The sequence below is a fragment of the Pocillopora verrucosa genome, chromosome 11, assembly GCF_036669915.1.
Source record: "Pocillopora verrucosa isolate sample1 chromosome 11, ASM3666991v2, whole genome shotgun sequence".
Taxonomy (NCBI): Eukaryota; Metazoa; Cnidaria; class Anthozoa; order Scleractinia; family Pocilloporidae; genus Pocillopora; species Pocillopora verrucosa.
This window is the reverse complement of record NC_089322.1, coordinates 10,432,795-10,446,877: the sequence shown is the minus strand read 5'-3', so window position 1 is coordinate 10,446,877 and position 14,083 is coordinate 10,432,795. Positions and strand designations below refer to the sequence as shown.

Here is a 14,083-nt window from a genome sequence, read left to right as displayed (position 1 = left end):
GTGATCCAAAATCCTGTAATTGACTTGTATTTGAATTATTTGATTTCAAAATGTGTGTAATTTTCAAGGGGTAATTAACTGAACTTTTGTTGTGCAATTTTGGTCTGGAATCAAACTTGTGATTTTGTGATCCTTGCAATTTGAATGGCTCTCGCTGGTGCGGTTTATTCATGAATCGCATCACTTTTTGCTCTAAATCGAATATTTTCCCACCAATTAATGAGACTTTTACTACAACACAATAACCAATCAGATTCCTAGGCTCATTTTAAAGAGACTAATAATATGAAAGAAAAATGAAAGTCAAACATCAAAACTTTTTACAAACCAGCTCAGTGCTGAATTGATGAACTATTGGCACAGAACAAAAAAAATCTCGTATTTGCAGCATGAGGAAACGGCTCTTTACCTGCAATTTGTTCAAACAGGGCACAGTGAAGCATTCTCTCTTTTTTCAAATTGTTACTACCGATAATTGATTTCAAGGTGTCTCATTTGTAATCCTGGACTGTACGACCTTTTACGAAATGCGCTTTTGTTTTGCAAAGCGGGTGCGTGGGAAGCGTTTGATGAGAAATACATATTTTTCCAGTTTAATTTAAGAAACTGATTGATTTGTTCTCAAAAGGGAGGCTTTACGCTTGGCCCCACTTCAAAAGTGTGCCTTTCTGGACCTCGTATTTAGCTTATTAATCATTAATTTTAATTTACAAGTTTAATATGCTGTGAAACTTGAAAGGTAACTAGTGAACCTAAAAGATCGTTAACTGATGCCCCCTCGGTTAACTGTAATGAAGAAAAAAATTTCAATTACGACCTAGATGAGCACAGAAAACAACAACAGCAAAAATATCAATAATATTACGAGCAGCAGCATCAACCCTGAATTCTTAGTGACGTGAACAAAACAGTCAGAAGTGAACCTCGCTCCGAACGAGGCCCAATCTACACATGGAATACGAAAAGCTGGAGGCGGAACCTGAAGAAAGAACTACAATCTGTGGCAGACTAGCGTTTGGCCTTTTATCAAGAATTATCGAAACAGGAAACAAACGACCTCTAAAAGAAAACAATATTCCTTCCCTAGATGTTGAAGGCACCAAGTATTTGACTGAAAAACTGGAATTGAAATGGAAAAACGAAATTGAAATTGGTAGAGTTCGAAGTTCTAAATCTCGTTTGAGAAACGCAGTCCTAAGGGCCCTCGACAAATACTTACTGTCTCTGATTGTGCTACTTGCAAATTTAGAGACATTACGTGTAATGATTCAGCCTGTCCTACTAAGCTTTCTCCTGGCTGAGATGTCCAATAATTCCCCCGTCGATATGGGGATGCTGCTTGTTTATTACGACAAACGGTCAAACTTTGAAAATTTTTATGTCTCACGGCCAAATTTTTGGCCGTTCTATGGCTAACGTTAAACCCATGGAAACCCTCCTTGGTGTTTGTGAATGGTGCGTGTCCTACGTTAAGAATTGATCAGTGTGCATAGGCTTCTTGTATACGCTGGTGGTTAGAAATCAGCCAAATTCTCTTGAAACTGTCGTCGAGGAAAGCGAAAACATAACGTTTCCATATTCCAGAGTTGTGAAATTATCATCAATTTTATTTTGCTGCAACTGAACAACTTTTATCCACATTTCTTTTGAGCTACATCAAAGACCTTTTCCTATTCCAAAAGTATTTTCCTGTATTATTTCTGATCCACCCTTCAACTCGTAAAATCCTTCCTCTTCCTTATACCACCCAACCCAGTATTCAGCCATACACCTGAGATTTTTAAAATATAAATTTGCTTTTTTTGTGTGATTAATGGACAAAATTCAAAATTGAAGTTCATCTTATCATTAATCATCTTGTGTTTTTTCCTTTTCTTGCAGATTCTGAACGCGCACCATCATATTCTTGCTGAAAGAACTTCAGGGTATTTGATAAACTTGATTTCTAAGGACATGGCCCCGATCCATCACGTTTTCTCTAACCTTAGATCGCTTTTTTCTCTTCTGGAGATAATTCTCGTTTTTCTCTTTTGTGGAACTTTGTCGGCTGGCAAACATTTGGACGTGTGATCTTTTCAATACCTCTCATCTTCTGTCAAACGACTTTGGGAAACGTTTTCACAAGTCTTCGGGACAAGGCCGCCAGGATGACGGACAAGAGACTGCGTCTGATACATGACGTCATTTCCGGTATACGTGTGCTAAAAATGAATGCTTGGGAATGATGCTTTCATGATTTGGTTTCCGAGGTTAGGAGGTATGAGTTTCCTTTTAAAAATTAAACAGTTCATGGTTTATATATGCTGATAACACCCTTCTTAAAGGGAAAGAAAATTATAATCACTCGTCATCAGAGCTAAAAAAAAAAAACAGCTTAAGATAAAAACACCGTAAATTCATTTTACATCTTTATATTCTCAACTTTGCTAACCATGAAATGAAATTTTTGTGGTATTAGTTTTAGCTGCTTTTAGGTACAGATCTCCATGTGCAAAACTTAAGTCCCGAAAAGTAATGAAAAAATCAGTCATTAACACGTCCCAGTCCAATATATGCAATATACTTGCAACTTAAGTGTCAGCTCGTGCTTTTTTCTCTATGCCTCACTCAATGTATCCATTAACAATTCTAACAAATTAACTCGGCAAGGTGGATAACTTTAAATACTGCGCCACTAACGTGGTTAAAATATTGTCCTCAACCTTTTTCTCGGTTGTCTCCAAAGATTTTCTTCTCCGTCAATTGTTCATTTTTTGGACATTATTTTAGCCTCAGGTATCATTCTCCGATGTTAATTCTCCTTAAAGAACTTCCTTAACCTTCAAGGAATCGTAAAAACTTGACCTTGAAGCAAAGTATTAATTATTGAATTTGAAAATAATGTTATGAGCGAGATTTCTCATCGTAGTCTTGAGTTAAAAACCAAAGTAGGTAGAAGACGGATTATTTTTTTTTCTTGTCACACTGTTAAACAGCTTGGTCTTAGTTGCCATGGTGATTATAGTTATTTCAGTGTTCAGTGTAATACTCTCGTTAGAGAAAACAATCGTGGATATCTGTAGACTGCATACACTAATCCGTTCATCTGTTTGTATTTTTTCTTTAGCTTACCTTCGCAGTTAAATGTTTTTGTCTGGACTAAATGTCTTGCTTGGACTGTTTTGATAAGATTCTATAAACACAATAGCTAATCATTACAAACGATATTCTGGTATTGTGGTACGATCCACTGGTTACTTTAATTGCTTTGAAAAGAGCGAGCTGTTTAGAACTCTCTACGGGTGTCTTCTCAGTCGTTCCTTAATCTGAAATACAAGAAAGGAGATTGTGCATAATGCTTTCTTTTAACAGAGTGGCTCATCAATGACTGTGATGAGTCGCTGTAAATTTACAAGAAAATTTCATAGCTTAAGTAAGTAAGAGGGGAAAGAAAGAAATATAACTAGTCTCGACGCATAAACCTCTGGGGATGCTCTGAAAAAACCCTGTGCGTCGTTTTGAATGTAAGTGACAAATCTTGTTCGATCTTTCGAAGTACTCGCACTACCCTGGAGACATTTTTTGTCACGTAAATCCAGGTGTAAATTACGAAATTTCGATAATTAAACGAGTAAAGGGAATTCAGAGAGCAAATTAATCCACAAAAAACTCACTTTAACCCTGTTTGGTCAATTTCAGACTTCTTGAAAAGTCCTTCAGAAGTCAGATGGATCTCTAATTGCCCTTTTTCATCTCGTTATCAGCTGAAGTTAGCTATATGTATTGTGCACGACTGCCATTTTAAAATGCTATTTTTTTTTGTCAATGCTGTCATTGTTACTCGGCATTAAAAAGAAGAATTAGAAAATTAGAACGCTATATGCATATTCTCCCATTTCACAGCTACCAGACTTATAATCCATACACAGGAGCTTAGGGTCTAAATGATCCTACCCACAATTAAGGTACATGCTATCTTCCTAGCAAGCGTCAGTGTTTTAAGACTGTTTCTCCGTGATTAGCTTGGGTTTGGTCTCTATAGCACTGCGGGTGATATTGTAATTATCGATTGATCAGTGAAAACAATCAGCATTCGAAGTAACCAATTGACACATTCAGTTTCCCTTTACTCAGAAGTTTCTTCTTCAACTACGCATCATGAAGATAACTGGAAGGTGCTGTTTTCTTATTTATTTTCAACTATTGATTCTGGTCTTCGCCGGTCGAAACCGAGGTTTGAAAAACTACGAGGGGTGAGTTGGATAATTTACTTAGTAATGAAAATTTTAAATTTTATAGCACAGGGACTGAATCAGCCAAACAGTTTTTAAATTTGTTAAAAGTCTACGTTGTAAGGTTTCTTGACCGCTCCATCAAACAGGCGAAGTTTTGCTTTGCTTTTCATATAGTTAAGAACATGATTCGATGGACTAATCGAAATAGCTTGATCCATGTTTTAATTCCTATTGTATTAAAAAACGCAATTGATACTAAAATTATTGGACAAAGAAAATCTGGTCATGAGAAAAGGGATGTTGAATAAAAACTTATCGTTGAATAAGCCTAAATGAGGAAAAGGGAACCCTTTCATTAATCTCAAGAGCAATCGAATATAAGTCCCTTCGAAGAATTGATTGTATTTAATTTATGAGTGATTGTTAAAAATGATATGATAGTTATCACTGTGGTCTGCTGATAAAAAACTAAAACTAAAATTTATACACATTATTGTAGCTTTAACCCCATTATTTTTTACTGCAATTTACAAATAACTCTGTCTGACTTCTGAACTGCTTTTCAAGAAGTCTAGCATTCTTTTTGATCCAACCCTTTTCTAATCACTGAGAATTCTGAGCACTTTAAACAAGTTATCATCCAGTCTCTGCAACAAAAACCACTTTAATGTTTCATAAAGATGGACAAATCTAAATAGTTTGATCCATGCCTGGATTTGTACCATAAACTGACCGGAACTCAATTGTCAATACAACGATTGCAGCAAAAATAGAAATTTGGTCGTGATAAAAGAGATGAATGATGAAGAATAAAAAGATATTGTTAAACAGACTCAAAGAACGAAAAGTAACGCTCTTAATTCTTCAGAGCATTAGAATATTTTTATATGACAAGTTTGGTCGTATTCTCTTTATGAGTGGTTCAGCGATCGTCCAAAAATGGGTTGGTATAGCTGCTCCATAGTGGTCAGCCAATATAAATGGAGTGTAGTCTAAAATCCATTGATTGTAGCCTTAGTCTCATAATTTCTTATAACTCACTGATAAATATTTCAATTTCGTTTGAGAATTTTGTCAATTGAACATCGAATTTGAAAATTCATAATTACATATAAAAGAAACTTCTGTTGAGTTATAATTTAAAGGCACGTTTCAAATGCTCAGCCAATGGGTTGCCAGTCAGAGGAACCATGGCGGACAAATCGTTCATAGCTTTTAAATTCTGTTGGTACTCACCGTAGATGCTAACTCTCACCAAGTGCTCTAACAGAGAAACGAGACAATATTTCCGATTGCATTCATACGCTTACCACCCATTTATCTAAGACATTGTGCTACTTATCTGCTACGAAAGAATCGATAAAGCAAGGTTGGAAACAGACGGCTGACCTTAGCCGCGCCTATGTTAAATCTCACTGTATCGAGTGTATCGCATAACAAAAATGTAGCCTTAAAAACAGGGAACACATATCAAGCGAAGCTCGAGAGAGGTACGAGTTGCCTCTGGACCCCATGCTTGATGTTTCAGATGTACACACTGTTCTTTTGCTTCTTGTTTAGGGATAGCTTTGGAATATTATAAATCTTGTTTTTATCATTTTTGTTTCTTCAAATCGGACTTCAAAAGCCGATTTTACTCGTTATAAAACTTCATGACCGACGGTGCTTCCTGGTGCTCTTTAAGAGTACACGCTGCTCACGTCACCGGTGATTCCAATTTTTTATCAGTGATGCGTTCATATTCTTTCCTAGCTACAAAGTCATACGAGTAGCTCCACAGTCAGATGAAGAAGTCTCTTCTCTGAGGGATTTACTGCAAAGTCGGAAGGATGTAAGTTTTGGGTAGTGATATTATTTCATGCACCCGTTAAGGGGGCTCGATAAGGTTTTTTAAACGCGCGAGATATGGGTGCGAAAATAGCGCGAGCTTGAAAAGTGTCAACATGCAAAACAAACATAGTGGCTCGATAAGATCACACGATTGCTATCTGAAAAGGAGTGTTAAAATAGTTTAACTAAATAGGGTTTTTATGTTGTGGAATCTTGGTTTTCAAGCAACTGCACCCGTAATATTCATAGGCCTTTTAAACCTGAAAAAGAGGTCAACCGAAAAGAAAACACCTTGGGAAACACTGCCAAAAGGCAAAAGTTTACTCATGCTCGGATATAGATCTTGGCGAAGTTCTATTCCATTACGTAATGTTTTGCGACAAAGAAATAGGGATATTTCGAGTAAGATTTATCGCGTTCCTTCAGTGGAATTTCCTAAGATTTGCCGGACCGTTAAAAATATGTGTGCCCTTTCTAGTGCCTGTTGATTAAAAAAAAATTCATAATACTAAATTTGAGATGGAGAAAAAAAACACAAAAATGCAAATAGAGAGGAAACTGCTTTTGTAACCCCTATTTTTTTCGGCTTTTTATTGATCACCAGGGCAAATTTCACAAAGTATGAAAATTTTGAGAGATTTCACCGAGGCAAAATGAAGAAAATCAAAAACAAAGCCAAATTATCATTGACGAGCGCCTTCCTTTGTGGAGCCTTAGCTTAATGATGAAATATGATTTTGTTGATATTTATTACAGCAAACGATAGTCCGAACCTTGCTTGTCACCTTTTGATGGCTTTTTGTGACTTAGAAAAGCGAAAACATAAAAAAAAGAATTCTAGAAAAACACTGGTGCACGCTAACATTGAGCAAAAACCCTATGCAGCCTCCTTAAGGTAAAATTTGCAACGTGAAACAATTATAATAATAATATTAATTTTCAAGTTTCTCGATGCGCGAGCGGGCGGTATTCTACAACTCTGGCCCGCTTGAAGTAATTCGATTACTGAACGTCGCATTGAATCCCAATGTTTCTGGCTGGAAAAAAAAAGAGCGTGTCATTTGACCTCGGTTTTTCAGTGGTAGAAAGACAAGTTAACTAACGCCATTTCAGGAAACAAATAGACTGAATCTTCCTACAAGATAATTTAGTATCATTAACTGAGCTGATATCGTAAATTGGCCACCGCAAAGAATTAAAAGGCTGACTTTTCGAGCCTTATGTCCTTCATCAGAGCGAATGGAGCTTCGCTCCGACGAAGGGCTAACGTTTGAAACTTCAGCTTTGACGAAAAACTCACTGTGGTAGTCATTTAAATCGAGTTTGCTTGCCAAACCAGTGCTGCCGTTTTTTCAAAAGTGTATGCGGACTTTCTAATTGACAGGTGTCAGATCGTGAAATATACTTAATTAGAGGCTTAAATGGCGCATGTCAACAAATCCAGAATGCGCAGTTGGATTAACATTGAGTTAACAAAAATCGAAGGGTGATTGTGTGTCTGGAATGCGATTGATTTTTTTGTAGCTAGACGTCTGGAAAGCGCCTTCACAAACGGGGAGAGAGGTGCATATTCACGTAGGTCCAGATTCAGTCGAGGATTTCCAGGCACATCTCGCAGAACTTTCTCTGTATAAGGACACAATAGCGATCGACACAAGGGAGATGATTGATAATCAAGATAGATGTTGTCATGGAAACAACGATTTCGACAACTGTTATCACACATTGGATGAGGTAAAATGGTAATATGGAAATATTAAGTAACTTGTATCTCAAAGAATGGTAGTCTTATTCAACAGCCAAAAAGCAAAAGAAACGAGGACGAGAAGGTAATTATGGAAATTGGCATGAAAGTATTGGCCCCACTCTCCCTATATCGGGAGAGTGGGGCCAATACTTGTAAAAGTAATACTTTGATTCTTCATCCGTCCACAGATAATTTTACTTTTTGCTCAGCGAGTACGGTAATAAATCCTGTCATCTGATTGGCCGTTGGTGCGGTCCGCATTTTCCTATCTCTGCCCGCGGGCACGGTAACGCTTTCGTGAGTTGCCGAGTACGTCCCTACCTTCGTTGTGATTTTTTCTAAATATATCCCGTTTCGCTGACTGGGTATATTTTCAAGCAACGCATTTCTAAGCAAATCAAACCGATCACTAACTTTTTAATTCTCTCTTTTCTCTCTATCCCAAATCACTTTCATTACTGGCAAAAAAATGTCTTCGAAATAAAGTTGTTGTGCAAACCGTTTGTAATTAACTTTAATCCTTCACAAAAAGTTACTAAAAAAAGTGGATTTGTGAGGTATTTGTTACGATTGAATTAATCGATGCAATTTTCATTCATTTAATATCTGAATTCTCTCAATCAAATTTTTTCGCTGTCAAGCGGTGAGCCAAGGTTTCAATCCTACTACAAATATGCTCTCGATAAGTCTTTGCAAGTCTGTTCAACTTGGTAATTTGCACCGTAAATTGCATAACAAAAACCGAAAGAAATCAGCGAAAAAACCGCACTAAATTCCCTTGGGTCTAGTTAAAGTGTCTCATTTGACTTGAGTTTTTTGCTGGAAGAAAACAAGATTGACACACGCCATTAAAGCAAGCTTACGAGCAAACTCCTACAACTTCAAAACATGCGTTTTAATTTACCTACAATTACTTTTTTTGTCATTCCCTGACTGAGCACATTTATTCTTCTTACCTCAATCATCGATGAAAATTAATAATACTTTTCGTAGGATCACCAAACGTTTTTGAAGAGAAAATCGTCGCGACAGTCATTGAATTTGGTTCGTTTGCCGAACAAGTACATTTTTTTTTCAAAAGTTTACATCCATTTTTTTTCTTGCGCGCACTCTAATTAACAGGTGTCAGATTGCGACAGGTCGGTCCGTGTTCGGAAAAACTGTGCCCGAGGTCTTGACCGGCACAGTTTTTCCCGACGTGGACCTCCTGGCTGGCGAATAACATATATTTATTCATCAATCCATCCAATCACCCCTCTAAATTGTCAAATAACGGTCCTCAGCATGAAAATTAAACGATATCTGATTTTCCTTCTCTTTGTAAAATAATCAGATCCACAAGGAAATGTATCGCCTCCGGTCAGATCATCCATCATTGGCATCAGTAGTAGAACTTGGAAAGTCGTACGAGGGACGGAACATGTTGGGAATAACGGTAGAAGTTATCTTTTCTGATGAATAGATACCAACTTTTATTCATTACTATGGTTCTAGTTTTTCGAAATTGTATACCATAATTTATCCTATCGTCTCAGTTGTTGATTACCCAGTTTCTCGATGGAGCGACTAAGCACAAATATTTAATTTGTCCTTAATGCGCAGAAATTGGCCATTGGAACTTTGAAATTTGCTAGAGGTGATTTCTAGTGCTGCAAGGAGTTGATAGTTTCGTGGAGACTTTTTTACTGTTTAAATTCCTTAACATTTCATGGCCTTCGTCTGTGTATATTTCTACATTCTTAAAAAGGTTAGAGTTTTATTTAAGCGTACAAGTATTCAGCTAGAAGGGAATAACTTAAGACACTACCCAAAAATCAAATATATATATATATATATATATTAACCATTTTTACATGTATAATAGTTAAAAAATTAAAATTTACAAGATAGCTACTATTTTGATGTTTTCCTATGTTTCCAGAGTAATTGTTCGTGCTAAATCATAATTTTACTGCGGCCTTGATGCTGATAACAATGAATAGAAACTTAATTAGCAGCATCTTCTACAATGGTGTGAGGTCCCTTCTCTTTACTGTTAGTTCTTTGATGGATCTACAGTGTTTCGCGTTTACGTTTGATTCCTAGAGATTTCTATAGAGAAATACCTTAGTAACACTTTGTCTGGGGACACCTATTTTAATCTCGTAACATTGTTATGCCTTTTCTTAAAAATTTAACCCATTATTTGCTTGATTTTTTCTTATTTCTCTTTATATTTGTAATCATTCTTAGATTAAGCAAAGTAGAAGAAAAGTTAAGGGTTTGATATTCATTGCTTGTGGAATTCATGCCAGAGAGTGGATAAGTCCTGCCACTTGCATGTATCTTATACACCAAGTAAGTTCCGCTTTGCAAAGGAGAAATGAGTAAGTCATTTTGCCATTTGAGTAACCCTCTTAGTTTTTTTTTCACCTCTTTTGCCTCCTACATATAAACTACTGGTTCTTTGAATTCAATTCTCATTTTTTTGTTTCAAACTTCTAAAGCCTCCCTACAACCAGATCTTTTTCCTTTCTCTCTTTTCATAGGCCCAGAGCCCATCATGTAACTTGCAATAATTGCATACTAATTATCGCCCACCAGCCTACGCAACTGTGCTTATACTTTCTCATGAAGAACGAGCACATTATCTCCTTCAGCTGTCGGAGCTAAATTCCCCAGCATAATTATGAAAAAACCGGCATAAAGTTTTCTTTCTCTCCACCGACTTTTATTTGATGATGTAAATGTCAATTTCTCTTATGTTATTAGAATTTTCGTTTTAGCTTCTGAATTTCTTAGATCGGGATGAAGAAATTGCGAACATGACCGAAACATTTGAATGGTTTTTCCTGCCAGTTTTTAATGTTGACGGTTACGAGTTCACTCACAAGGTAAGCAGGCTTAATATAAATCTTAACACGAGATAAGATAAAATGCGTAAACAGATGAGTGAATGGCTAACAATTGGACAGGTACATAGATAGTCAAATGTAAGCATGGATAGGGAAAGTTAAGAAAAGTTTGAAATTGAATTCACAGGATTTTTTTTCTCTTACAATTTTTCCAAAAAATTCTAGGAGGACCGTCTATGGCGAAAAAATCGCCGCGTGTTTGATTCTTCCTTACCTGCAGATTGTATTGGTGTGGACCTGAACAGGAACTTTAATAACAGTAAGTGGGGTGAGTAACAACTGTGCTGTTTATCACCAACAACTGGTTTCAGCATCTGTACCATTTACATATGGACAAACCGGTCGTACTTCCCGAAATAAACATATTTTCAAAAATAACATTTCCAAATTGAAAGCACGAAAAATAAAACGAGAAATGTAACTGAATTTACACGGGTGAAAACATACAAAGCTTTTCTTTGTAGGACTCAGCATGCGTAATTCAGCGTAAACCTGTTTTATTATTTATTTTCTTTTCATTCTTGGTTTACAAATTATATCCAAAACATAAAATCGAACAACCCTTATTTAAAGCGGGTGAAAAAAAGGCCTCTGATCTTAGTATAACACATCATGATGACCTAACGGAAAAAATGTCGTTTGTGTTTCAAATAAACACCTTCAAGTAGTAACTTACCACGTTTTCACTCACATAACAGTGACATTATTCATACCCTTTGAAAATATTGTGATTTTTTCCTTTTATCAACTCAGGTTCTGACCTAAATTCCCATGACACATGCAGCGAACAATTTTCCGGAGAAAGTCCCTTCTCTGAAATAGAGTCCTTCAACGTCGCCACATATCTCACTGATCGAAGATCCGACTTGATAGCATTCTTCGATTTTCATAGTTATGGGCAGCTGTGGATGTCACCATGGGGATGGAGAGAAGATAGACCATCAGATTATGACGAAATGGTTAGTAAGAAAGATGGCTACTTATGTCTAATATCTGTACATATATTTTCATGAAATGGTTATAGCAGCTCCCTTGGGTTTCCCATGTTTGGTGACAGCCTTCGAGATGATGACGAAGCGTTAGTGTTAATTCCTGACGGTGACGAAGGTAAAGGGTGGAAATTGTCGATATAATCATCATAACGACGAAACCATGCAATCATTGGCGATGGCGACGAACAATGATAATAAGATAAGGATAGGGAGCTGCATGCAGAGCATGAACGTTTTTCACCCGCAAGAAGCAGACGGAAATTAAGTGATCGTTGTATGCTTTTTCTTCTGAAATGTTATGTTTGAAATGCAGAAAAAGATCAGGCACATTGGGAACGGTTTCGATTGAAATACCGGACCGAATTCGCCAATTTTTTAAAATATTGTTGATAGCTCTTGCTTCCGTCTTGCGGCTGAGTGCAGTTAGGGACCTTAAGAAGTTAGGACGGCAACGCTGACGTTGAATGAAAAATGAGTTGATGTTCTTAGTTAGATTTAGCGAATGGCTGGATGTGTTTAACGTCGGGGTTTTCTTTCTCAGACCTCTTAAACTTTGGTGATTTCACGTCGTTGATTTTCAGAGGTACTAAAGGTCTCTTTTGACGATGACGACCATGATCATTTCGACAAAGAAAACTTTAATTGTAATGAAAATGATTGAGACATTTATAATACGGTGAAGACTGTAGGATGATGAGGTCGCAAACTCGAGGATGGCAATTATTATTGCGCCACGTTCGTGATGCTAGTAATTCGCAGTGGTGGTGCGTGGCAGTGCTCATGGCAGTCATGCTGATACTTTCAAACGAACGAACGCTCCTTTATCACTGGTTCTCCCCTTTCATATCGGACCAGTTATTAAAATTGTAATAACCAAAAAAATGCTGTGTAATATACACATTATTTAGCTTACCTTAATTAAGATAAGTATCAAAGACCTAGCGTTTAAGCACACAGATTTTATTTACCCTCACAGTGATGCTTGAGCTCCTCGCTTGGCGCCATTTTGGACTAGTATCTTCTTCTGTTTGCCTCAATTCTTTCGTTCTCCGGTTCTGGAAATCCAAAATTATGACGAGTAGAAAATTCAATCTAAAAATATCGAATATCTTTGTCTGATTACACCATAGACAATACGTTGTTTTCGTTTTAATCAACTAGCCAGTTTAAAATATTTAGACCTCTTTGTGCAATTTTATAATATTCTGTTCTGAAGGCTAGTTTTTCCTTTGTAATCTTCCTTTTTTTTGACAGAAAACACTGATGAGAGCTGCTACAGACGCAATATACAAGACATCTGGAAAAAATTACATCTACGGTCCTGCGTATTCAACGATCTGTAAGTAGTATGTTTTTTGTTCCTCGTATCAAGCGAGTTAGGATTCAATTGATATCGAAAATCGGCCTAGTAACAAAGGGACAAGATCTCTCAATGATGAAAATATGAAGGATCGAAAAGATTATATCATCGGAAGATCAAAACTTTGTTGCGAGAATTCGCTATTTTACTTTTCTTGCAGATCGAATTCAGTTACAAAGCATATATTTTTTGATCATTTAGGCGCAACCAACCTCGTTTAAATCGTACAATTTTCAGAATTTTCAACGCAAAGCCTCGCAATTTTCTGGTCTTTAATTCAATTAGCAACAATTCAAGTATAGTGAATCAACCACGCTGGTCTCGTAAACGCAAGACATATATAAGTTTATTGCTTCGTTTTTCCAACAGTGAATGTTAATTTACAATGTTGATATGTCCTACTAAGTGGTCTCCAGCATGCAAGAAATTCGTTAAGCTTCTTATCAGCAAATTTCTAATTCTTTGAATAAAGCTATGATTTTTAAATATTTGCTGGTCGTTTTTGCATTGTCTTTAGGTCATAGTTTTCGGGTAGGTCGCGATTACCTGTTAAATTCGACACAATAATAACAAAATTTTTTTTTTGAGCACAAGTTGTGTCCGCTATGTTATAAAAGAATTGGTTCATGATCTTAGCTGCGCGTATATCAAGTTATAGGTGCACTTGGAAAGTTTGGGGAGCACTTGATATCCAAGAGCTGCTCTCAAATATTATACAGTATAATAAGTTCATAATTGAGAAAGTCACAAAGTCACACACCTCCTGATTTGGTGTGATGTGAAGAAGTAGCAAACCTTCGTGAATGAATGTAATATATATATGTATCTCTGAAAGTTGAACTAATAAATACGACATAACTTTTCTGTGACTCTGAGTTTCATTCTTATACGATCATCAGAAGGTCTGATGATCGCATAAGCGTGAAACTTACAGTCACAGAAACGTTATGTCTTATTGATTAGTTCAATCTTCAGATATAACACGCTCTGCGAACGCATCGAGCACTAAACCGCAAGGATAGACTATAATCAAGATTGATATGTAT

The 14,083-nt window shown here is 36.6% G+C and overlaps 1 protein-coding gene across 1 annotated transcript in view; it reads left to right on the top strand.

Annotated features, from left to right (window-relative positions):
- Window positions 1-951: 951 nt before the first annotated feature.
- Window positions 952-14,083, top strand: part of LOC131768678 (mast cell carboxypeptidase A-like) — a 13,476-nt gene continuing 344 nt past the window's right edge. The window contains exons 1-9 of the mRNA XM_066173977.1: window positions 952-1,260; window positions 1,882-1,925; window positions 5,967-6,045; window positions 7,569-7,778; window positions 10,024-10,128; window positions 10,557-10,664; window positions 10,851-10,953; window positions 11,439-11,644; window positions 12,932-13,016. Of these exons, the coding sequence (XP_066030074.1) occupies window positions 952-1,260; window positions 1,882-1,925; window positions 5,967-6,045; window positions 7,569-7,778; window positions 10,024-10,128; window positions 10,557-10,664; window positions 10,851-10,953; window positions 11,439-11,644; window positions 12,932-13,016 (1,249 nt within the window). The remainder of the gene's footprint in view (window positions 1,261-1,881; window positions 1,926-5,966; window positions 6,046-7,568; window positions 7,779-10,023; window positions 10,129-10,556; window positions 10,665-10,850; window positions 10,954-11,438; window positions 11,645-12,931; window positions 13,017-14,083) is intronic.